This window comes from Danio rerio, chromosome 13 (genome assembly GCF_052040795.2).
Source record: "Danio rerio strain M-AB ecotype USA chromosome 13, GRCz13ab, whole genome shotgun sequence".
NCBI classification, from domain to species: domain Eukaryota; kingdom Metazoa; phylum Chordata; class Actinopteri; order Cypriniformes; family Danionidae; genus Danio; species Danio rerio.
Genome location: NC_141033.1, coordinates 46,975,757 through 47,001,547, shown reverse-complemented (window position 1 = coordinate 47,001,547; position 25,791 = coordinate 46,975,757). Strand labels below are relative to the sequence as shown.

At 36.7% G+C, this 25,791-nt stretch overlaps 1 protein-coding gene across 2 annotated transcripts in view; it reads left to right on the top strand.

Moving 5' to 3' along the window:
* mdga1 (MAM domain containing glycosylphosphatidylinositol anchor 1) overlaps positions 1–25,791 on the top strand; it is a 409,026-nt gene that overhangs the window by 294,299 nt on the left and 88,936 nt on the right. For both annotated transcript variants that reach the window (XM_087279741.1, XM_087279742.1), the window contains exon 11: positions 8,780–8,925. In XM_087279741.1, the coding sequence (XP_087135867.1) occupies positions 8,780–8,925 (146 nt within the window). The remainder of the gene's footprint in view (positions 1–8,779; positions 8,926–25,791) is intronic.

Here is a 25,791-nt window from a genome sequence, read left to right as displayed (position 1 = left end):
AGTCCACTATCCATCGAGTGACATTGATTACATTTTTAATAATCAGGTGGCGTAGTGGGTAGCATGATCGCTTCACAGCAAGAAGGTCACTGGTTCTAGTCCCAGCTGGGTCAGTTGGCATTTCTGTTTGGAGTTTGCATGTTCTCTCCATGTTTGCGTAGGTTTCCTCTGGGTGTTTCCTCCACAAGTCCAAAAACACGTGGTATAGGTAAACTGGGTAGGCTAAATTGTCTGTAGTCTATGTGTGTAAATGAATGTGTATGGATGTTTCCCAGTGATGGGTTGCACCTGGAAGGGCATCCGCTGCGTAAAACATATGCTGGATAAGTTGGCGGTTCATTGGGCTGTGGCAACTCCGGATTAATAAAGGGACTAAGCCGAAAAGAAAATGAATGAATGAATGAGCTGACAGATTAGCTGATAGACGTTGTTTTCAAACACTGGCAGAACATCTGAATAAGTTTAAATGGAATGCTTTAAACCCTTGGGTTGTAAATTACACTGTTGTGTTGTCACTGTTGCATTCTGGGACAAAAAGGTTCTGCAATGGACATATGAAGCAGACTCTGTCAAAATTGAGGCATCAAGGGTATGTCCAAGTAAGCTTCCCTCGTTCACTTAATGAAGTGGAACACACTTCAAAATGATGTCGGGGGTTCCCCCGATGGAGCAAGTGAAGGTAAGTTTGGGAGTATGTGTCTAAACATGTTACACAGCCTCAGTCTAAGCACTTTTAGAGGAGTGTGAAACTAAGATAGGGCATCACTGTGGCACAATGGGTAGCACGATCGCTTCACAGCAAGAAAGTCGCTGGTTTGAGCCTTGGCTAGGTCAGTTGGCATTTCTGTGTGGAGTGTGCATGTTCTGCCTGTGTTCGCGTGGGTTTCCTCCAGGTGCTCTGGCTTCCCCCACAGTCCAAAGACATGCGGTATTGGCGAATTGGGTAAGCCAAATTGTCTATAGTGTATGTGTGTGAATAAGTCTGTATGGATGTTTCCCAGAGATGGGTTTCGGCTGGAAAGGCATCAGCTGTTTAAAATATATGCTGGATAAATTGGAGGTTCATTTCACTGTGGCGACTCCACATTAATAAAGGGATTAAGCTGAATAGAAAACGATTGAATGAATGAAACCTGGATCATTGTAGCCAATCACAGTCTTATCTGTTGAGCATGTGACCACAATGGCCAATCAGTGGCGTTTAAAAATTGCTGATCAGCATCAAAATGGAGGTTTTTAGGAAGTTAGAACTGTTGGAAATGTGTTTTGATAAATTGCAGTGCAATGCATTTTATTAATTAGGGTTTTTATCGTAATTTCATGTTCACTGTTCATATACACTCATTAAACTGATTGATCATATTTCTGTTTCTCAAAAAGTAGATTATTTCACTAGGTTATGGGTTCAAATCCCTGTAAAGCAGTAACTGAGTAAATGTGCACCTCACTATGGATAATAATATCTGCCAAATCGATCAATTTAAATGATCCACTGATGGGACTCAGATGAGCGATTTGTTCATAGATAACGACAACTGAACATCTTGGACAAACTAAAGACCATAAATGCACAAATTAAACCATATAAAACAGCTAAAACTGGCTCAAACTGTGTCCTCCATCTGGAGCTGGATGATTAGCTCTGCAAGCCTTTCTGGAAAAGTGAATAGCATTAAAATAAAAAATGAGCCCGAGAAACGTCTGTCACTCACTCTTTACAGTTGAGCCGCCAGCTTTGTTAGCTTCTTCGGTAGTTGATGATGTAGAGATCTGCCAAGAAAGGCCAGACGGTGATGTGGCAGTATACTGTACACTTCCAAAAGGCCCAGGTGTTTCTGTTCTCTCTGTGGGGGGAAGAAAATTGGCTGCTGTTTTAGAGACTTGTAGGGTTTTTCCTGCTCAGTAGGGTCTTATCCAGGCTTTGCCAACACATCATGACAGCTGAGCGGTGCAAATGCTATCAGCTTTTTTTTCGGCACACGTTAAAGTGACTGCTGCTATACAGTATACAGCAGATTTCTGTAATATTGCACAATAAATTGTTGTGACTTTTAGCATGGAGCTGTCTTTATGATTATTAAGAAACATATTTATGCAAAAATGTAGCTTGGTCAATGAATTTAAAAGGTTGCTCTATGTAAAATGTTTTTAAAACATTACACTGCAAAAAAATGCTTTGAATTTTTGAAGTTCTTAAATCAAGAAGCATTTTCTAGACAAGTAAGTGTTTTGTTTTGGTTTCAGAAATAATATCTCAAAATAATAAAAAATAAATTTTTAATAATACATTATCAGCTGATTTAGTTTATTTTAAGGAAAAGTCACTTCATTTGGTCTTATTATTTCAAAAAACAAGACATTTTGCTTATCAATGCTTCTTGATTTAAGAAATTTTACATATTTGGACAAGAAACAAGACAAAAACTCTAAAGTCCCGGTCAGATCACATGATTTTTATTGCCGCTCATGAAAGTCACTATGTCAGGTTATGGGATTTTGTCTTGATAAAATCTTGACTTGTCGTGGCTAACAAATGTGCCAGACTACACGTTCTTACACAATCAGTTATCCCGTGACGTCCACGACGAGTGTTATTTCCCAAAGCAGTCACAAATGTTGGTATAACAGTATTTCTTATTTTAATTTATTTTTTTAATCTTATTTCACTCTCAATAAACACTGATGCCTGCTGACAATTAGGCTTCATTATTTAAGGGCATTCATTAATTAAATTCATCTTTAACTCTAGAGTGCTTTTACAATGTAGGTTTTGTCAAACCAGCTTAACATAGAAGTTCTAGTAAATTGAAACTGTGTCAGTCCAGTTTTCAATTTAAGTTTAGTTTAGTTCAGTTCAGTGTGGTATAATTTTCACTGCTGAGAGTCCTAACACTGAAGAGCAAATCCATTAATGCGCAGCTCTACAAGTTCCGAATCATGCAAGCCAGTGATGACAGCGGTGAGGATCAAACGTGTAATCCTTTTTTAATATTAAGATATTTTCTGTTTAAATCTAAATATATATTTTCCAGCCCTGGGTTGCTTATTAAACACTCCCTTGCCTGAACTTTCCGTGAGTGAGATGAAGAACATGAAAGCACATCAGCACCAAGGAAAAATCAGATGCTTGAGAAAAATTTTGAAATGAATTTTGAAAATTTTTTGAAAAATTTGCAAATATACAACAAGAGGTTTGTGATACAACAATTACAGTGAAAGATTAATTAAATCCTTATTTTCCACGGAGCGAAACAAATCCTCCACCCATATAGTTGAGTAGTAGACTGGCACGGAAAAAATATATATATATATGAATTTTTTTTTTTCTTGGAAAAAAATATACTTTTGAAAAAATTTTGTTTGGTATAATTTGTATCTTTATTTCAATGTATTTTTTTGTTGGTCAGTTATCAAGTAGATAAACAAGAATAATAAATCACATCCGAAGAGCTTCAAAACCAGTCCACTATGTGCTGCAGTCCCAAATCAAAAACTGGTTTGTTAAATAAAATAAAATCTAGCCTAAATATTCACTGTTTTAGAGAAACCTATAGCAAATGATAAAATCATCCATTTTCTGTAAGTTTCAATTTAATTAGTTTAATCGAGTAATTTGAATAAGCAAGACAGGCTTTTGCAATGTATTCAATGCACTCATCGTGTTTCCAGATTACCTCGGTTGGAAGGAAGAGAGAACTCAGAAAGTTGTTTTGAGAATTGAGATGTCTGCATATTTGTGCCAGTCTGTCAGATAAAATTGTTTAAAAACATGCTAGACTTTCTGCAATGGTGTTGTAAGGCGTCACAGACATGATATCGGTTGTCATAAACTGTCACATTACACAAGAAGAAGTGATTGAATTGAATTTTCAATTCAATTCAATTCAGCTTTATTTGTATAGCTCTTTTACAATTTAGATTGCGTCAAAGCAGCTTCACATAAATGGTCATAGTAACTGGAACAGTGTAGTTCAGTTTTTAGTGTTTAAGTTCAGTTCAGTTCAGTTTAGCTCAGTTCAGTGTGATTTAAAATCATTACTGAGAGTTCAAACACTGAAGAGCAAATTCATCGATGCGTAGCTCTACCAATCCTGAACCATGCGAGCCAGTAGCGACAGCGGAGAGGGAAAAAAACTTTACCTGATATGAGTGAAGAAAAAAAACCTTGAGAGAACCAGACTCAGTTGGGCAAGTTGAATCGTGAATTGTGAATCATGAATCGCGTCATCCCCATGACACCCTACGTCAAGGAAACCATGCCAAAATCCTGACAAAATTGTGTTATCTGACCAGGGCTTAAGTTAAAAAAAATTGTTTTTTTTTGCATTTAATCTTTTCAAAACCCCAGAGTTCTGTACAATAACAGCAAATACACACAACATGTTTTCTGTTTTTGGTTAAAAAGATGTCGTGACAATTTATGATTATTTTCAGGGGGTGTCCCCGAAACTTATCATGAATTGCTTACAAGTGTTTTTTTCTGTGCAAAAATAACAGCAAAGTGGATTTTATTTGTTAAGGATGGCACCAGATTAAATGTAAAAAATTATAAAAAAATTAAAATATTGAACTATAAGTTCCACATACCAGTATTGCAATTGTGTTTAGAGACACTACAGGCGGATGATATTAAAGTGTTTTCCTGTAATGAGATGCATATCTTTCATTGATGCTGTAGATTAATGGTTCTCGCCCTACAGGTCATGACCTAATAATGGCTTGCAATTTTGTCCCGCAATAATAAAACGCAATTAGCCATGCATACTTAGAATGGCAAATGAAAGTGACACTTTAAATTCAACATAACAGCAATGACTCGAAGCCGAAACCACAGAGTATCCTCCTCAGATTTAGTTTAAGACTGAATAGAGTCAAAAATTTGGTTATTTTTAGCCTATTTTTTTTCGTTGTGCTACTTGATAACACAAACTGCTATTTCTTGTCATATTATTTTAAAGTGCCACTATTACGCCTTTCATGCGGTGTGTAATGTAGCTGTTTGTGAGCATCTTCAAATGCCCTCAAACACTTTAGATGGTATGTGTTGTCAAGTCATACAGGGGAAAAAAAAAAATTACGTCCTAGTACAATTTATGCACTTTCACAGAGTCTCACATTATAATCGCTGAAGTGCAAAATGAATCTCTTAGATTGTATCTCCACTTTGCTGTTTATGAGGAGAGAATTTGCTAGAGCGCCCATTTGAGCCACTAAGTGTGAGGTCAATAAAGCTGAAATTTGTCTAGCAGTGACAAAACTAAATATTTATGAATGGCCATTGCATTCATAAGCGCACAAACGTGTATGATTGGACGTTATTCTCACTGCTGCATCAAGTAAGCAACATCTAAAAAAAATCAAATGCAGACTGTAAAGATTCATTAATTCATTTTCCTTCGACTTAGTCCCTTTATTTATCAGGGGTCACCACAGTGGAATGAACCGCCAAGATGCCCTTCCAGCTGTAACCCAGTTCTGGAAAACCCCCATACACACTCATTCACACATACACTACGGCCAATTTAGTTTCTTCAATTCACCTAAAGCGCATGTTGTTGGACTTGTGGAGGAAACCGGAGCACCCGGAGGAAACCCATGCCAACACAAGGAGAACATGCAAACTTGACACAGAAATGCCATCTGACCCAGTCCGGGGCTTGAACCAATGACCTTTTTGCTGTGAGGCGACAGTGCTAAATAATGAGTCAGCTTGTCGCTAACTGTAAAGATATAACTTTTCTGATTAATTGTGATCTGTTATCTTGAATTATCTTGAATTTGTAAAGTTTTTTTTTTTTTCCCATAATCTCGTCAAATGGATAGTTCACTCGAAAATAAACATTTATTAAGTATTTGCTGTCGCACAAGTGGTCCCTAACCTTTAAAACTTTACTCACATATTGCTTGTTTCCAACCTGTTTAAGATTATTACTTCTGCCAAACACAAAGATATTTTGAAGAAAGCTAAAAACCTGTAACCATCGAGTTTCATAGTACGAAAAAAAAAACAACAAAAAACAATGCCTACAGGTTTTTAGCTTTCTTCAAAATGTCTTTTTTTGTGTTTAACAGAGGAAAGAAGCTCAAACAGGTTTGGAACAAGAAAAATGTGAATAAATGATGACAGCATTTGAATTTTGGGTCATCGATGCCTGAAGACCAGAAATCCCATGATCCCAGCAAACAATTTTGTTTAGTAGACGTCTAAAAGACATCTAAACACAGACAGCTTGGCTAAAACAAGGCTAAAGTCGGGCTGTCTGTGAAAATCTAATAAACATCTAAGAATCAACCAAATAGACTGATTAGACAGACTTTATATGTGTAGTCATTCATTTCTGTTTATTTTATGACTAGTTTCATGATTGGTATTTAAAGACATTGGTCAGGTAATTCTCAGTCTCTCCTGGCTGACCAATGGGCATGAGAGGGAAAGTCGAGCAGGAAATTTTCTTTGTTCTCCTTGTGGGTTTGTACAGTCCCAAGATAGACTGACAAAACTTTAACTCATGGTTTAAAACTACACTGAGCATACAAGTTATCGTCCTATGTCCTAGATCATGGGTTGTAGAGATTGTGTATGAAGAAGAATGACACAAAACATGACTATTTTAGAAATACATAAAACATAATTCATGTGTTTGTCTAATGTCTTGAATAGGGCATATACAGGTGTACATATTTAAAGAGAAAGTCAGGTAGAAAATGCAAAAGTTTACAAACATAACATTTACTCTGGGCTGAATTTTGAGAGTTTTAGGGGATGGAGGGTGAAGGTGTAGGGGTTCTTGGGAATGTCCTTGAAGATGGGATAACTCGAGCTCTGGCCAACATCTTGGTAGATAAGATGTCACAGAGTGACTTTCACCGGCAAACTTGCTGGCACCAGGAGTCATGAACTCACGTAAAACAAACCAAGAGCCTTCTAGGGGTCATAACGGAATTTCTCCTTCAGACTGTATGTTACACTGGGTATGATTAAAATGGCTAATGAAAAATTCCATTACTTTAGAGAGAAGTGCCGTTTTTATTAGCCATTTTAATCATACCCAGGAAGCATTTTTTGCTTTTAAAAGAAGTCTAATAGATGTCTTATAAACGTTTAAACATTGTCATCTTGGCTAAAACAAGGCTAACTTTGGGCTGTCATAAAAAATCTAATAGACGTTTAAGAATAGACCAAAACTTGTCATCAAATAAACAGAATTAGATGACTACACATATCTGTCTGTCTTATCTGTCTATTTGATGACTAGTCTAGTTTTGACCTATTTTTAGACATCTATTAGATGTTAACTGACAGCCCAAGTCTAGCCTTGTTTTAGCCAAGGCGACTATGTTTAGACGTCCATTAGACATCTATTAGAAACAAAAAATGCTCGCTGGGATTCCACAGTAAGGGCTCTATTTTGACGATCCATGCACAAAGTGCAAAGTGCATGGCGCAAAAGCATTAAGGGCGTGTCAGAATCATCTGAATACTAATCGTGTCAGAAAATCCGCTTTGTGTTGTGGTGCATGGTTTAACAGGGTTGAGCTTATTCTCTTAAATAGTTATAGGTGTGTTTTGAGAATAAACCTATCAGAGTCTCATCTCCCATTCCCTTTAAGAGTCAGTTGCTTCGCGCAATAGCGCATTTGCTATTTACATTGTGGACTTTGTATGTGGAAAAAAAATGAACACTTTACCAGTGAGAAAAAAAGTTAAACAGCATCTACAGGGTGAGAAAGAGGAAATGAGCCTCCTCATTATTTACTTTCACTTTCGCTCTCGTGGATAGGGAAACGTGTTGTATGCACAGACATCCATTAGCCTATACCTAATTAAATTAGTTTGTTAAGCACAAATATTTGTTTCTAAACTATTTCTAAATTCAGTTCTAATTTCCAGCAAACGAATAAATAAACAATAATAACAAAGTCTTCTTATATCAAAAAATAAGTTATATTCAAATACACATGCAATGCCCCATATGGTCTAAAACCTGACAGGTGGACAAATCTAAGCTTGTTTTTAATAAAACATAAATATATCAGCTAATAATGATAACATTATACAAAACCGAATTGTTATGAATAAACTGAAGATAAAAAATTACATGAAGAAGGCATGAAGGCAGTGGTTTTTATATTTATGTAGAAAATAATATTTTTTGTAATATTTTAATCATTTAATTCTTTTTCATATGTAAAGATATTTGCCTATTGCTGTACATCCTGTGTGTATTAAGCAATGTTTAAGCGTGGCTCACAAATAACACGATCTGCGCTGGACTATAGACCTGCTTTGAGCTGGTCTATTAAACAGTGTGTTTTAGTTTCTCAAAATAGCAAGGCGCTAGCAGCTCTTTAACACACCTTCTTTTTTAGACCAAAACGCCTATGGGTGCACATATGAGTGCAAATGCATTTGCTATTTAAACAGCGTGGTGCAAAACGTCAAAACGACTCTTCAACCAAGCTGACACTAGCCAACAATTGTGTCGCGCCTTATGCCGTATTGCGCCGGGTGTATGATAGGGCATAATTTCATCGAACTACACGTTTGTTTGTTGCAAATCCTCCCCCTTTAGTGGCGAAAATCACATATTTTGCATTCAGTCCACTTTCTTCTAGCAATTTAACGAAGTTATATCTAATAAATGAGAAGTATTGTATATCCATGTACATTAGCTTACTCTCACATTGAAAAGCAATGAGCTTAAGATGGTGGCAATTCATCATATTCAAGCATTTGTTTAATTAGTCATGCTCTCTTTCACTTTGTTTGTTCTTTCAGCTCAGCCGTACGATGCGGAATTTTACTACGACACTCCAAATCCCATTCGCACCTTGAAGAACAATTATTCCTACATCTTACAGTGGACCCAGAAAGAGCCCGGCGCTGTGGACAAAATCATCGGCTACTGGATCAATGTCCGACAGGTACACACACACACCAACGCTGGAAGCTTAATATTTACTGCTTCTTTCCATCCTCCTTCCGTTTGTCCATTCTTTCTTTCTCCGTGGTTGACTCGGTGGGAGGTGGATGAGTAGAATAAGTGTGTTTGTAATAGGAGTCAGGGGAATAGTGTGCTCTATGTAGGGAGCAGACAGCGGATCGATCGCTGCTTGTACTGCATTAAAGAGACTCTCAGAACCCCACCGGCCCAACACAAGAACACAGAAGCAGCCTGATTGGGTCTGTATTTCATCCCTTCTGGGGGACAAAAAAGCCCATACACCCTAAGGTGGTTAAACCTTCACATTGGTCAACCACAGTGTGATAAACAACCAGCTTGGATTAAAATGCAATGTTGCTAAAGGCCATTCTGAGTGCACGATTTTTCATTGTCATTGATGAAGTAAAATCGACCTTTAGTTTTGACCTCTTTGGACAAAATATGGGTGTTGGCATGAATAAATGGCGATTTAAGGTTGCGTATTTATAGCACACACAATCCTATTGTGTTTAGTTTTGAGTGCTCCTCCATAGAGATGAATCTTGTCCTCATTGTGTCCGTCGGACTGGATTTTGCCAGATGGGATTGGATGTTCATGTAGAGCGCGCTTTATTTTGCACACATGCAGCAATATTTCACATGGAGTCTGCCTTTTGACCTTTGTTCTTTGTTCCTGAGTCAGCAGCATGAATATGAATATCTGTGTTACAGCTGAGCATTGTCCAGAAGTTAGTGTCTGAATGAATTATTTAAAACATGTCAATTTGTTCTAGTTTACACTGTAAGGCTTACAGACTGACACCTTGTAGATTTTGAACACATGACTCATACAAGTGACACCTTGAACACATAACTCAAACAAGTGACACAAGTGTTGTCTGAGATCAAAAATAACAAAATTAAAGTAACCTAATACTTAAATTTTTTTCTTTTAAAAATCCATTATCCATTACTTCCAACCAATTTTACAATTTTCCCAACCAATTTATTTCACATGGATTTTGCCTTTTGACCTTTGCTCCTGAGTCAGCAGCGTGAGGATGCATGAATATCTGTGTTACAGCAGAGCACTATCCACTAATTGGTGTCTGGATGAACTATTTAAAATATGTCAATTTATTTAAGTTTACACTTTAAAGCTCACAGACTGACACCTTGTATTTTTTCATATGATTCACATAAGTGACACAGGTGTTGTCTGAGATGAAAAATAACAAAATTAAAGTAACTCCAAACTTAAAATAATAATAAAACTAAATTTTTATATATAAAATGCAAACTAAATTAATTTTATTAATAAAAAATGATTCATATTTTTTTCCCTTATCAATTCATTCCAACCAATTTTCCTCCTGATATTTCCTGGAAATCAAAATCAAGCTTTTTAGATGCTACTATCAGTATGCTAGTCTTAAAGGAGAACTTTTTTGGCAAAAGCTTATTTTACTATTTATTATACTATATTTACTTATTTTATTTTACAAGTCTCCTAGATCTAAACAGTTGACATTTTTTAATCCATTCAGACGATTTCTTGCTGTAGTGTGGTCACTTTTCACTTAGCTTAGAGTAATGAATTGAAACAGATATAAACATTTGCATTTTGTTCAGAAAATGTAAAAAAAAAATCATTCATTCATTCATTTTCAACTGCTTTTCCGTGGAGATTGTGTTGCCCAAACACACTAAAGTGGCTCAATAATATTTAGATCGGGTGACTGTGCAGTCCAGGCTATGGAAGACATTTAACTTTACTCATGTTCATCAAACCGCTCTATCACCAGTCTTGCTGTGTGTATCTGTGCATTATTATCCTGTTACACGGCACCACCTTCAGGATGCAATGTTTGAACGCTTGGGTCCTCCACAATAATTTGGTACTCCTTGGCAGTGACGAGCTCACCTAGCACAAGTATTGGGCCTAGGGAATGCCTTGATATTGCTGACCAAACGATCACTGATCCACTCCCATGCTTCACTCTGGGCATGCAACAGTCTGGGTGGTACGCTTCTTTGGGGCCTGTCCACACCCCAACTCTCCTGAGTGAGAGAAACACAGTGAAGGTGGACTCATCATAGAACAATACTGTACATGTTTCACATTGTCCACAGATTTTCACAGCTGGCACCAGTGAAACAGACATTTGGCATTGGCATGACTGACCAAAGATTTGGCTTTACAGTAGCAGCTTTGCCATGTATATTGATCCTGTGGAGCTCCACACCAACAGTTTTAATGGAAAAGGAGAGTTGAGGTGCTCATCTAATTTTGCAGTGAGTTGGGCAGCTGTGGTTTTATGTTTTTGGTTACAGTCTGGGTTTGCACCCAGACATACTGTACCTTTCAGACAGCTTCCTCTTGTGTTCACAGTTACTCCTGTTGGATAAGGTTCTTTCTTCTTAGTGGTTTGCTGGATCTTGACACATCACAAATACTTGCTGTCTTGGTCATGGATGCACCAGCGAGACATGCACCAACTATTTGTTCTGTTTTGAACCCTGATACGTTACCCATAAAGTTGTGTAAATTGCTATATTTTAAGCAAACTGTGGTATTACTTTTCTAATTAAACTTTCAGACTCTGCTCTTACTAGTGACATGTGCAATCAATAAAGATTGGCCTCCAGGCTGATCAAATTTAGCCATGAAACCTCCAACACTAAATTAGGCAGTGCAAATATAAGGGATAATCAACAGATTGCCAAGCATTAAAGGATTTTATTAGAGTTCACACTAAGCTGATGGTTAATTATAAGCTACATTGGTATGCTGTCCTGGGAGAGAGCCCTGAGCTCATAAGATCCTCGAGCCCAGGGCTCCCTCCCTTTGCTAGGCGAGAGGGGAGTTTGAGCTCAGGTAGATCTCAAGAACTCCCCTGCTGCAGTAGCTAATGAACAGATAGTGATTGCTCTTAAGAGATAACTACTTACTAGAAGCATGTCTATGGTGCCGACTTGAATTAGTCAAATAACTTAAGTTGCATGTTTTTGGACGATGGGAGGAAACTGGGGAACCCGGGGGAAACCCATGTGAGCACAGGGAGAAAGTGCAAACTCTGCACAGAAACATCGGCTGGTTTGGTAAAGCCTGGAACCAGAGACGTTCTTGCTGTGAGGCAACAGTGCTACACACTGAGCCACCATGTCACCTATCTAGGTGGAAGAGGGAATTCTTCAAAACCAAGATAGCAGTGGTGCGTAACCCAGGGTATTTGTAGTAGCTTAGGAGTCGTCTGATTGGTGCATTGAGAATTGGAAAATGCGGATCCAGCCACTAGCATTCATAAGCATGTGATCCTTTCGAAATTAGTTTATGAATAAACATCACTAAATGGGAGGCAAAGAACCACCCAATTTTTTTTTGTAGTTTTACTACATCGTTGTCATGTAAACCTACTCACACCTGCCCTTCTCCACAATGGATGTCCAGCATTCTCCAGCCTCTTGTGCCTAGACTGCAGTTCTGCACAAGAAGTTTGGCCAGAAGAGAAACGGTCGTGCCCAACTGAGCCTGGTTTCTCTCAAGGTTTTTTTTCATTCACTTCATCAATTGGTGAGGTTTGTTCCCCACCATTGTCACTACTGGCTTTTTTGGTTGAGCTGCGCGTCGATGGATTTGCTCTTTAGTGTTTGGACTTTCAGCAGTCAAATTTAACCCACACTGATCTAAACTAAACTGAACTTCAACTCTGAAAACTGGACTGACCTACCCGGGCTCATTGTGGAAACGTAGCCCCGTGGACGTTTCTGCAGACCGCAAAATACGTCCCGGGAGGTCCGTATTCGAGCAGTTTTTGTTTTCGTGGATTTACTAGAGGCCGATGTGCGCGCTTTTTCGTGTCTCGGACGCCTCTCGGTAGTGCGCGCCGTTCGCGCCCGCACTGTTCTTGCATGAAAAACCGCCGGAGGCCACTGTGAAGCGACCGTCCGTCCGGCTGACTAGCTGAACGACTGAACGATCAACCGGGCGGTTGACCCGACCGGCCTTCTCTTCCTCTTCTAAAAAAAAAAAGCAAAAGCCCTTGTCTTTGATTTTGACAGCCTTTTCGGATCTCGCCGCGTTCTCGCCCTTATTTTTTGGATGTTGTTTTTTATCTTACCTGATTACCGGAACCGCTCTTCCCTGGACTTAATCTCGTCGTTCCCGCGGCCGGCTCCTCCTCCTCCAGGCCTCCGCTCCGCCGACGTAACGCTGCAAGCTAAGCGGACAAACTGGTTGCAGTGGGAAAGCCCTCCACAAGGAGGCGAGCCATCAGACGGCGAGCACGAAGAGGAGGAGCAGAGCGGCATCACACCCCCCCGTAGCGTTTGCTCGAAAAAAAAAAAAATTAACGCGGCCATACGTACCTCCGGCCACGAAAAATCGCAGCCTCCAGAAACGTCCGTGGGGCTACGTTTCCAGAATGAGCTTGGGTTGGGACTGACACAATTTCAATTTACTAGAACTTCTATCTTCAGCTGCTTTGACACAATCTACACAGTAAAAGCGCTATAGAAATTAAATAGATTAAACAACCCAAATATACATTTTCGAAGCGTTCACTGATATTCTCTCCCCGCCTGTGGATCCCAGTTGAAATCTGATCACCATTAGAAACAAACAAACGCTCTCGAACCATCACGGGACGACCCTCCAGTATTGGTGGTGCCATCGGTGCATCAACACTCCCTTCGCCACAGAATCTCTTCATCAGATTTTTTGATTCCGACGTCCTAATCATCTATTCATAGAAACCTGGCCCAGAGGGGGGGCGGCAGTAGCGGAAGAGCGCCGATGAATTATGGAAAGAGGCAGGAATCAAAGCGAATGGGGAGGGTGAGATTAGCCACTTGTCTTTGTGTGCATGAATAGCTAATCTCCCCCTCTTTAAAACCTTACCTTAAGTAAGAGTCTACAGGGACCAATGAATTAACATCCTGACTGCGGCAAGCGTGCATTAACTTTTATAAGCGTGCGTGTGTGCGAGACAGATTATAGATGGGTTTCTCAGTAGACTCAGTTGAGTATATGTGCATATTTGATCACAGTGGAATAACAATGAATCTCTGTGTGTGAATAGTGCGGTATGGTTCATTGGTTGTGTGAGTGTATCTCTACGGTCAAGATTTTTGTGTGTTGGTGTATGAATTTGTCTGAGGTGTGAGAATGCGCTGCTGTGGTAATGTTGATAAATCTTTTATTGATGTTGCTCTGAGAAATGTAGACAAGAATAGTGGGAAGAGAGCGAGGGGTAATGAGCTGAAGAAAGCACTGCCATTGTTTCTCACTGAGAAGCAGAGCGTTCGATACGGAGGGATTTAGTCTCTAACTTTAGCAACATCTCTCGTTACTCATCGTGTGTTTGGAAAATCACTAGATTTGTGCTTGAGGAAAGGAAGTTAATTAACTGTGTGACGAGCACATGTAGACCGCATGAGAGATCCTGAATAGTTTATTTGACATGGAATGCAGATAGGATACTGTATGGAGAAGTTTTGAAAAACTATGTACTGTTATTAATCACTTTTATTTCACTTTATGTGCTGTAGAAAGTTGTACAACTTGCTGTATTTATGTGCAGTGGATGGATAAACTGTAATTCAGGGAAGTGACTTCATACTCAGGTGATTGCACGAAGATCCTTGTTTACATTGTGAACTGGTTACACGTCTGCATTCCTACCAAGAATGTAACCTGCCTGCTTATCCTAGTACACTTTCCACATTGTTTTGAATAAATTGATGAAAGAAGATACTCACCCTTGTCTTTGAAGAACATCAACATACTGAAATCAAATTCCACAGAATATGCGCCAGCAGTAATCCACAGATTTGTTTTTTGAGTTTATTGATTCATTTATGTACAGTTGAAGTCAGCATTATTAGCCCCCCTGAATTATTAGCCTCCCTATAAATTTTTCCCCAATTTCTGTTTAACAGAGAGACCATTTCTTCACTATATTTCTAAACATAATAGTTTTAATAACTCATTTTTAATAATGATGACAGTAAATCATATTTGACTAGATATTTTTTCAAGACACTTCTATACACCTTAAAGTGACATTTAAAGGCTTAACTTGATTAATTATGTTAACAGGACAAGTTAGGGTAATTAGGCAAGTTATTGTATAACGATGGTTTGTTCTGTAGACTATCGGAAAAATATAAAGAGGCTGAATTGAATTGAATTGAATTGAATTTTATTTGACAGATTTTAGACAAACTGTACAAAAAGTATTCCATACACTTTGTTCAAAAAAACTGTCGAGGATAAAAACACAATAAAGCCCTGGGCTTATTTCCATTGTGGTCCTCTGTTAAATTAAAACAATGTATGGCTTCATAATACTAATGAAGAATAAAACAAACAGTCGCCACAGCGGTACAAACAGCCAACCTATCCAGCACAATGTCCCTCCAGCCGCCAACCTATTCACACTCAAGTAACATAATTTAAAAAATCCTCATCCACCATGCAAAACTAATTATCCTCATCAAACAACCATCTTTTAATAGCTTTTTTGAACAACCTTAAATCTTTTATTTCCTTGATTGCTTTTGGTAGTTTGTTCCACATGATTGCACTTGTATATAAAAACATATTTTTCCCCACTAAACTTCTAAATTTAAATAAACAAATATTAAAATCCCAACTCCTAGTACTGTATGAATGCTGTTGCCTCACCATTTGAAAATAGTTCATCAAATAGCTAGGAACCACATTATTAAACATTTTACGTACCATTCCCAGTTTTAAAAAACACACTCTATTACTAACAGTTAACATACCTAATTTATTAAAAGACTCTTTGTGCAAATGTGCTCTAGGATGCATTTTTAAAATTATTCGTACTCATTTATTTTGTGCCTTTTGCAATTTCTCCTTCAAATTTTGTGAGCAGCTACTGTACCAAAATGACGTAGCATAATCAAAATGGGGTTGAATTAAAGCTCCTGCCAACAATTGTAAAGAATGAACATCCAAAAGATCAGATTGCCTTGCTAAAAACCTAATTTTTCCACAAATCTTCGTAAAAACTTTTTTTGCCATAGCATCTCCTGATAATTTATTATCTATTAAGCAACCCAAATAGTTTATCACATTTTTTGACTGAATTTTCCAATCATTAATCTTAACTACCAAATTATCATCTTTTTTTAATTTCACTCTTGAAGCAAATAAAATAGCCTCTGGCTAATAATTTTTACCTTAAAATGGTGTTTAAAAAAAATTAAAAACTGCTTTTATTCTAGCCGAAATAAAACAAATAAGACTTTCTCCAGGAGAAAGGAATATTATCAGACATACTGTGAAAATTTCCTTGAAAATCGAAATTTGAAAATCATCTGTGAAATATTTAAAAAAGAAAAAAAAAATTCAAAGGGCGGTGAATAGTTCTGACTTTAACTGTAAATGTGACCAACTAAATATTTAGAGTTTTCTCTAAAATTTCCGGAGGAAACCCACGCGAACACAGGGAGAACATGCAAACTCCACACAGAAATGCCAACTGACCCAGCTGAGGCTCGAACCAGCAACCTTTTTGCTGTGAGGCGGACGTGCTACCCACTGCGCCACCGCGCCACCTTGAATATTTTTATTTAATATATGTTATTTTATTTTATTTATCTAATTTGGAAAGACCTTCGTTTTTTTACTATATATTTTAACTATGTATTACTACATTACATACTACATCTTTATAATAATTTGCAGAATTTATATATTTATATTTAGTTTTTATCCCTCTCAGGAGAAAAAAAAACCCTTTCCTAAATGTGTATTTGTAGTCTCTCTCTCTCATTCTCTCTTTGCTTAAACGTTCTTCTTTACCTCTGTCACTTTCATATAACAGTTGCACAGAGCGCTTTCATTTCCTCTGAACGCTCCAGAAGAAAAGCCTTCTCTCGTCTCTGAAATGAGTGCTGTGTTTTCAGAGAACGCAGGAAACACAGAGCCTCATTTCTAATGCTTGTTTACCGCTGCGCAAAAACTACAGTCCCTCTAGAATAAACTTACGCTGACAGAAGAAGATGACAAACTTTCATTACACGTTATTATTTTGGGCTCATAACAGGCTCAACTCTGTGTTCAGACGTTGTTCTAAATTTGCTGACAAATAACAAAGCCCCGTTTTCATCTTTTAAACACACCCTTACGCGCATACAGCCATATTTTACTCAAACAGCTGTCCGGATTGAACCCAGACCTCAGATCAGTGGGGTGACGCACCTCTGAGAGACAGACAAGTGTGTTGAATGCATTTGCAGGTTTTTATTGAGTTGTAGCTGCAGGGAGATCTAGAGGAGCGAGACTCACATCTCACACACCTGTCACATCTTATAGCTGTGTGTGTGTGTGTGTGTGTTTAATACATAAAGCCCAATGCAATGTGATGGAAGTCTTAAATCTGCTCAGTTCTGCTTTTTATTCATCCTGTAATGAATCTGTATGCAACATGCCTGACAAAAGCCACTAATCTGAGACTGATTGATTCAGCAACTGTGATGTGTATGCGTGTGCGTGTGCATGCGTGCTTTCTTTGCGTGCGTGCTTGCGTGTGTGTGCGTGCGTGTGTGTGTGTGTGTGTGAGTGTGTTTTAATTGAAAGCATATTCAGAGATTGTTGTAAATTGTATGTAATGGTGAAAGGTTCTTTCGTTCGTTTGTTTGTTCAGTTTGTTCGTTCATTCTTACGTACGTTCGTTCATTTAATTCCTTCATTTATTTGTTTGTTCGTTTGGTTTTCTGTTCGTTTATTTAGTTCATTTCTTTATTCAATTATTAATTCGTTCACTCCTTCATTCCTTCATATATTCTTTTCATTTGGCTCTGGTGCCCCACTGATAATTCAACCCCAAGAAATATTTATTTGTTGATTGATTGATTGATTTATTCATTAATTTCTCTATGTAAACCTTTGATAAATAAGGGACTAATCTGAAGGAAAATTAATAAATTAATTTATTATTAATTCATTTATTCATTTATTCATTGCACTGTGATGACCCCTGATAAATCAAGGACTTAGTTGAAGGTAAATGAAGGAATAAATTAATGATTCAGGAAATTTTAGCAGGGGTCGTCTTTCATTCATTCATTTGGTTCATTCCTCTATGGAAACCTGATAAATCAGGGACTAATCTAAAGGAAAATGATTTGATTGATTGATTGATTGATTGATTCATTCATTCATTGATTCATTCATTCATTCATTTATTCATTCATTCATTCATTCAGTTAATTGCACTGTGACAATCCCTTATAAATTGTACAGTCTAATTATTTCATTCATTCATTCATTCATTCATTCATTCATTCATTCATTCATTCATTCATTCATTCATTTAGTTCGTTCCTCTATGGAAACCTGATAAATCAGGGACTAATCTGAAGGAAAATTATTTTATTCATTCTGTCATTTATTCCTTCATTCCTTCATTCATTCATTCATTCTATTCATTTTCTGGAAATCTTTGATAAATCAGGGACTAATCTGAAAGAAAATTTATTAATTTATTATTAATTAATTAATTATTTATTAATTACACTGAAAACCCCTTATAAATCAGACTTAGTCATTCATTCATTCATTTATTCATTCATTCATTCATTCACTCACTCACTCACTCACTCACTTATTCATTCATTCATTCATTCATTCATTCACTCACTCACTCACTCACTCACTCATTCACTCACTCACTCACTCACTCACTCACTCACTCACTCATTCATTCATTCATTCACTCACTCACTCACTCACTCAGTCACTCACTCACTCACTCACTCACTCACTCACTCATTCATTCATTCACTCACTCACTCACTCACTCATTCATTCATACATTCACTCACTCACTCACTCACTCACTCACTCATTCATTCATTCATACATTCATTCATTCATTCATTCATTCATTCATTCATTCACTCACTCACTCACTCATTCATTCATTCATTTTCCTTCAGCTAAGTCTTTGATTTATCGGGGGTTATCACAGTGCAATAAACTGTGGCTCATTTGGTTTATTCCTCTGTGGAAACCTCTGATAAATCATGGACTAATCTAAAATTTGTTTTTAATTGACTAATTTATTTATAAATTTGTTTGTTTGTTTGTTTGTTTGATTGTTTGTTTGTTTACTCACTCATTTATTTATTTGTTATTTATTCACTTATTCATTAGTTTATTTGTACGTTTTAGCTAAAAAGAACACCTAGTTTATTGATTTGATTTGATTTGATTTTTCAAGTAGTTGGGTTGTTTGACACAGAAATCAAAAATCTATTTTAACAGTAATGAGAGTTATTGTTTTGGTTTAATTTTAAAATTTGTCATACAATATATCTTTGTAAATGCTTTATTAATTTGCACAATTTCTGTAATAAATGCAAAAATATGAAAAGTCACACAAATCAGACATGCAAAAAAGCAATGCAACAATAATAATTAACTATAATAATAATAATAATAATAATAATAATAATAATAATAATAATAATAAAATAAAATAATAATAGGTGACGCAGTGGATCAGTGGTTAGCACTGTCACCTCACTGCAAGAAGGTCACTGGTTCGAGTCCTGGTTGGGGCATTTCTGTGTGGAGTTTGCATGTTCTCCCAGTGTTGGCATGAGTTTCCTCTGGGCGGTCCGGTTTTCCTCGCAGTCCAAAGACATGCAAAATAGGTGACTAACTAACCCCTAAACTAAACCCTGTGTTGTATGAGTGTGTGTGTATGGGTGTTTCCCGGTACTGGTTTGTGGCTCGAAGGGCATCCACTGCATAAAACATATGCCAGAATAGTTGGCGGTTGATGTTAATTGCTAATGCTCTATTTTCTGTCATGAATCTATTTCACTTAATTGGTTGAACCGATGTGTTTTACAAACATTTGGATTTATCTATAATTTGTGATGTCTTTAGATGGACCTAACAGCTTGTAGGAGACAATAAGCGATACGATTGTTAATTCATTCATTTATTCTTAGTGCCGGTCGACGCTAGACAGAACAAATCAATCTTGACCTTTGACCCCATGCCATACTGTAAAACTGAATCTTGTTATGATCTGCCATTTTTCAGCATAAAGTTACTGCTACATTTGGCGCAGGTGTGTTTTCAGGCAGGCTGATTTGTAGAGCTCTGTGAGTTATGATGAAAAATGTGAAATTATGGGGGGAAAAAAAACTTTCTGGTAGCCCCTGGTCTTTTCTAATGGATGTGTGAGTGATGAAGGGACAGGGAGAACATGCACAGAATGCCGATACATTATCAGGACATCAACAAAGAACAACAAATGACTGAATAAAAAAAGACTGTCAGAGGTGAAAGAGTGTGAGTGAAATAAAGCACAGATGTGAAACGTTACCGCACATTTTCATTTGTTTACGTTATTAGTGTACCATGTCATGAACTAACAGGGATTAATATTCTTTCCAAGATCAAATTATCTTTGCCAGTACTGGTGAAAATGAAAGGTTCTTTATTGTCATTAATAGTTCCCTTAAGAACCTTTAACTTGAATGAAATTCCCTTGTAATTTCTTTTGACTAAACAATAGTCAAAAGAAATTATCAAAGGTGTTAAATATATACACTCCATAATATCTGAAGCATTTAAAACATTTAAAACTGCTATACATGGCACAAATGCCGTAATATTTATGTGTTTCTCTAAGGTTCGCTTCTCTACTATGACACTGTGTTGCATGTGGAGTGATTCAGTGCTTTGGGCTGTAAAGGATAATCAATGAATTGCTGTGCATTCAAAACATTTTTGCCTGCCACCGATTATTCTTATTATATGGTCATTTGTAGACTTTATTTATTTATTTATTTATTTATTTATTTATTTATTTATTTATTTATTCATTCATTCATTTATTCATTCATTCATTCATTCACTCACTCACTCACTCACTCACTCACTCACTCACTCACTCACTCATTTATTTAATCATTTATTATTTATTAATTAATTAATTTATTTATTTATTAGTTTATTTACTCACTTTTTATTTATTTATTCATTTTTAATTTAACTTAATTTATTCTAATCTAAATTTATTTTAATTACTTTCATCTTAACTTACAATAATCATCAAATCAATAAAATAATAATAATAAAAATTAAGAATTTTTTTAATCAGAATAGACAAACAAACACAGACAGAAAAAAATAAAACACTTTTGATTTGAACAACTTTAAAAATGTACTACAGTATAACTAAAATTCCTTTTGGCAAACCCAAAACAGTGGTTTTGTTTTAAGGCACTTGCATTCATGAATAAAAAAGTATCCAAAATTAGAATATTATTCAATACAAATTGAACATATTTCCCTAATAAAAATATAAGTTTTAGAAAATCGGAAAGACAACTTGAGAAAAAATGTTAGCCCCTTGAATGAATCAGACCAGAAGGTTCTGCTATGAATAGTCAAAAAGTGGTCATTTGCAGAGTTATAAACGTGTTAAAAGCTAGTTTTGCTCTTTGCAGTGCAATATTTGGCCAACTTATCATATGTTATGACATTTAGATTCATATTAGATTACCTAGTACCACTTTGAATCAGACACAGGCAGACAGAGACTGTATGTGAAAGAGAGAGAGATCATGTGTGTGCATATAAATGACAGGGGAATAATAGCTCATAGTAACATGTGCTAGCTTCCTCTTTGCAAATATTTGTGAGCATATTTGTGAGTTGGTTAATCCCCATCAGCTCTCTGGTTAAGTGCTGTTACCTGGTTACTTACCAGGAGAACTATTTTCAGATAGTTTGTAAAATCATTGCTTATTATTCAAGTTCCTTATTATTACGCCGAAATAAGAATATAGTTCCTAGCTGCATCTAGAAAATAGCAGCTTTTTATTTTCTGTTGGTCTTGTAGGAAAATTATTAAAATGATATAAATGATATAAAATGATTATATAAAATTATTAAAATAAGATATTTAATTATATATATATATATATATATATATATATATATATATATATATATATATATATATATATATATACACACACACACACACACACACACACACACACACACACACACACACACACACACATATATATTATATATATTATTTATAAACTTCACATTACTAAGAACTTTACACTATATATAAAATAAAAATAAAAATATTAATAATAAATCAGAATAAACTCTACATTTAAACAATCAACATTTTAGGATAAAACAGTAATAAATAGTAATAATACTAATAATACTACTACTAATAATAATCAGTATATTTACAGTGAATTAATTTATAATCATCTACAGTAGATGTGTGTGTCTCTCTCTCTTTCCTCCCTCTCTCTTTCTCTGTGTTGATTTAGTTGAGGGGATACACACAGTAAATTTCATGTTAACATTAAAGAGCAGCCAAGCGGAGACAATTTATCTGTGAATTTTACAAGGCGCACATTTGTGTGTTTGCGTGTGTGTTTTAGAGTCTTGGCGTGCGTTGAAGTGGGTTTAGTGTTGCTGACGTGGCGTTGTGCCACTCTGTGTTGCTGTGGTGAGTTGAATGGCCAGTAACGGGTTTACTGTGCCTCTTAATTAGACCGATAACAAATGTGTTTGACCCCGGCTAGCCAGGTTAACGTCACCGCCACGCTTCTCCTTCCTGCCTGGAAAGCAGAGAACAAAGGCTGAAAAGGAGTCTTTGCCTCTCTAGTGTGTGTGTGTGATGTGTTTTGGAGGGGATGTGGCAGGTTTTACCCTCTGTTCAGGTCTCCATGTGGAGCGGAAGATTGTTCGTCTTTCAGTTGTGCGCTGTTTCCATGGGGCCGATGCCACGTTTGCTATAATTCCCCATGGAGAAGCCTGGACTGGCACAGTGCTGGCGGGTCTGTGATTAACACACATCCTCAGGGACTGAGAGTCGACCCGGAGCCGCTTACTGAGCATGCATTTCGTCTCATAAGATTCTGCTAATAATATGAGATATTAATAGTCAGCTTTGTGTGGGATCGAATGTGGAATTACAGTCTGTTTGAAATCTTACTCTATATTCTAACTTAATTTTTATTTTATTTTGTAAACCACTGATGGATTTTCCTGCATAAAATAGCAAGGAACTGCCATGTTTCTTATTTATTTATTTTTTTTATACTTAAGTACATCTGTTTTAAATGTGCTAGGTCTAATAGATATTTGCATTCATTCATTTGCATTCAACCGCGGCATCATGGTGGCTCAATGGTTAGCACTGTTTCCTCACAGCAAGAAGGTCGATGGTTCGAGTCCCAGCTGGGCCAGTTAGCATTTCAGTGTGGACTTTGCATGTTCTCCCTGTGTTGGCATAGGTTTCCCCTGGGTTTCTCCCACAGTCCAAAGACATGTGCTTTAGGTCAGTGTTTCTCAACCACGTTCCTGGAGGACCACCAGCACTGCATGTTTTGGGTGTCTACTTTGTCTGTCACGCCCATTACAGGTCTTTCAGTCTCTACTAATGAGCTGATGATTTGAATCAGGTGTTTTTAGTTGAGACATGGAAATGTGCAGAGCTGGTGGGCCTCCAGGAATGTGGTTGAGAAACACTGCTATAAGTGAATTGGATTAACTAAATTAGCTGTAGTGTATGAGTGTGTGCGTGAAGAAGAGAGTTTATGTGTGTGTCCCATTACTGGGATGTGGTTGGATAAGCATCCGCTGCCTAAAACATATGCTGGAATAGTTAGTGGTTCATTCCACTGTGGTGGCCCCTGAAATAGAGACTAAGCTGAAGGAAAATTAATGAATTCATGAAAGAAGTGTAGATATATTAAATAGAATTGAAAGGTGAAATTTGAAAATCATTAAAATATATTTTAGCATTTCAACTTATTTTCTTTGTCTGATCAGATCCAAAGAAAATTTTATTTTCAATTTAATTTTTTTAATTAAATTTTTTTTTTTTTTTTTTTTTACTTTTTTTTTTTTTTTGGGGGGGGGGGGGGGGGTGTAATGAATGCATATATTTGACCTTATTATCATTTTACAACCAGTCTGTCTTTTCTAATATGAATTTAGGACAGTAGTTCTCAAACTGTGACTACTTTTTAGTGGTATGCAGAAGAATCAATTAAAAGCCAAATGAACAAACTTTTAACACACTTGCTAGAGAAGCCCCTTCTGTAGGCCAGTGCTGTTGTGTTGGCATTTCAGTTACTGCAAACTCAGGAATTTCATCATGCTGCATCATTGGTAAAATAATTCCAACAAATGTGTTCAAACTTGTACTCGTAGTTGTGTAAAATAATTAGTGTTTTCGATATATAAAGTTATTTGTTTTGTAAAGCGACGTGGCTTTCAGTTTAGTTTATTACCTCAGATTTAAGCAAATTATTGTGGATGTGACTCAAATGGTGCGAGACACTGAAAACTTTGCCATACTTGAATTTTATTGGTAGATTAAAGTTAGTCTCCGTGTGCACAGACGGAGAGATGGTGAACTGTACTGGAGTCTGCTTGAAAACAGTGGTCAGTGCTCGATTGACGCGGACTTCATGGTTCACTTAAACTGTGAACTCATTCACGCCAAATAAAAAAAAAAAAAAGTTGTTCAAGCACTGTATAAATACATTAATTCACTCGCTTTTCTAACACACATAGGCCTACTGTAAATCCTGAGCAGCAGATCTTATTTCTAATTTAAATATGTCATTCCAAATCATATTAAAATACAAGTAAATGTTTAGATTTTAAAGATAGAAATTCAATCAATGGTATATAAAATTGTGTTGGCTTACAATGATGCATATACTTAATAATAGTAATTAATCTGTCTGGTTTTTGAACTATGCAGTGTTGTAGCTGCTTAATTATGCTTACTACGCTTCTGTATTTCAATACCGGTTAATATGACGGAACTTGAAGAGACAATTATTTTCTGAGGTGGTACTTACACAAAATAATATATATATATATATATATATATATTTATATATATATATGTCACAGTGTTTTAGAAAGTCAAGTCATATTTAACAGTCTACTGACTTGTTCAACATTTTTTCCGCGTTACGACAGCATTTATACATGCTCAGAATAGCATTCTCTGTGACTATGGGGATACATTGTTTTGTATAAACTGAAAGCAAGCTTGCATTGGCACAAGAGTTTGCAATTTATTAGCTACAAGTGTTTTCAAACTTTCATGGAGTGTGTTTCTTCTTAGTAAACAGCAGTAAATGTTCTCCTTTGCTACATGAAAAAAGGGAAAATCACAAAGCCCGGTATAAAAAAAACACACACCAAATGTTTCGCTAAAGATTGTTCAGAAGGGTCTCAAACCCAGCAGCGTCGTGAGGTTTTCTCATGGGGAAGCCAAAGCAGCTCAAAGTAGAAAATGACAAGTTGATCTGTTTCGCCAAGTGTTCTTAGTCAGCAGAAGCACTGTTGTGCCTGAGGAGAGACTTTCTGCCTTCCTCCTGCAGGCCGGCTGGAGACAAGCTGACCTTGCACTCAGCAAATCACTAAACTGAAGGGCTTTCTGGGCTTTTTTGGAGGTTAGAGTTGTAAAACACTGCATGAGCGCAACAGGTTTCCAGCAAAAAAGAAAAAAAGATTATGACTGCAAAGAAAGCCAACATGCCGATGTTATCTCATGGCAATACATAACTTTTTTATTTTTGGCTAATTTCTTTAGCGCATCAAATGTTTTTCCCCCAATGACGTTGGGTTTGGTGTCTGGCCTCCGTTAAAAAATCGTAAATTTTCATACGACTGAACTCTTAATTCCTACAAATTAGCCACTAAACTGACAAAACATAAAATATTTGTTACCACATGATACCAGACTGAAAATGCTTATAGTCAAATGTTGAATTCATTAATAGTTCATAATCGTTTAAATTT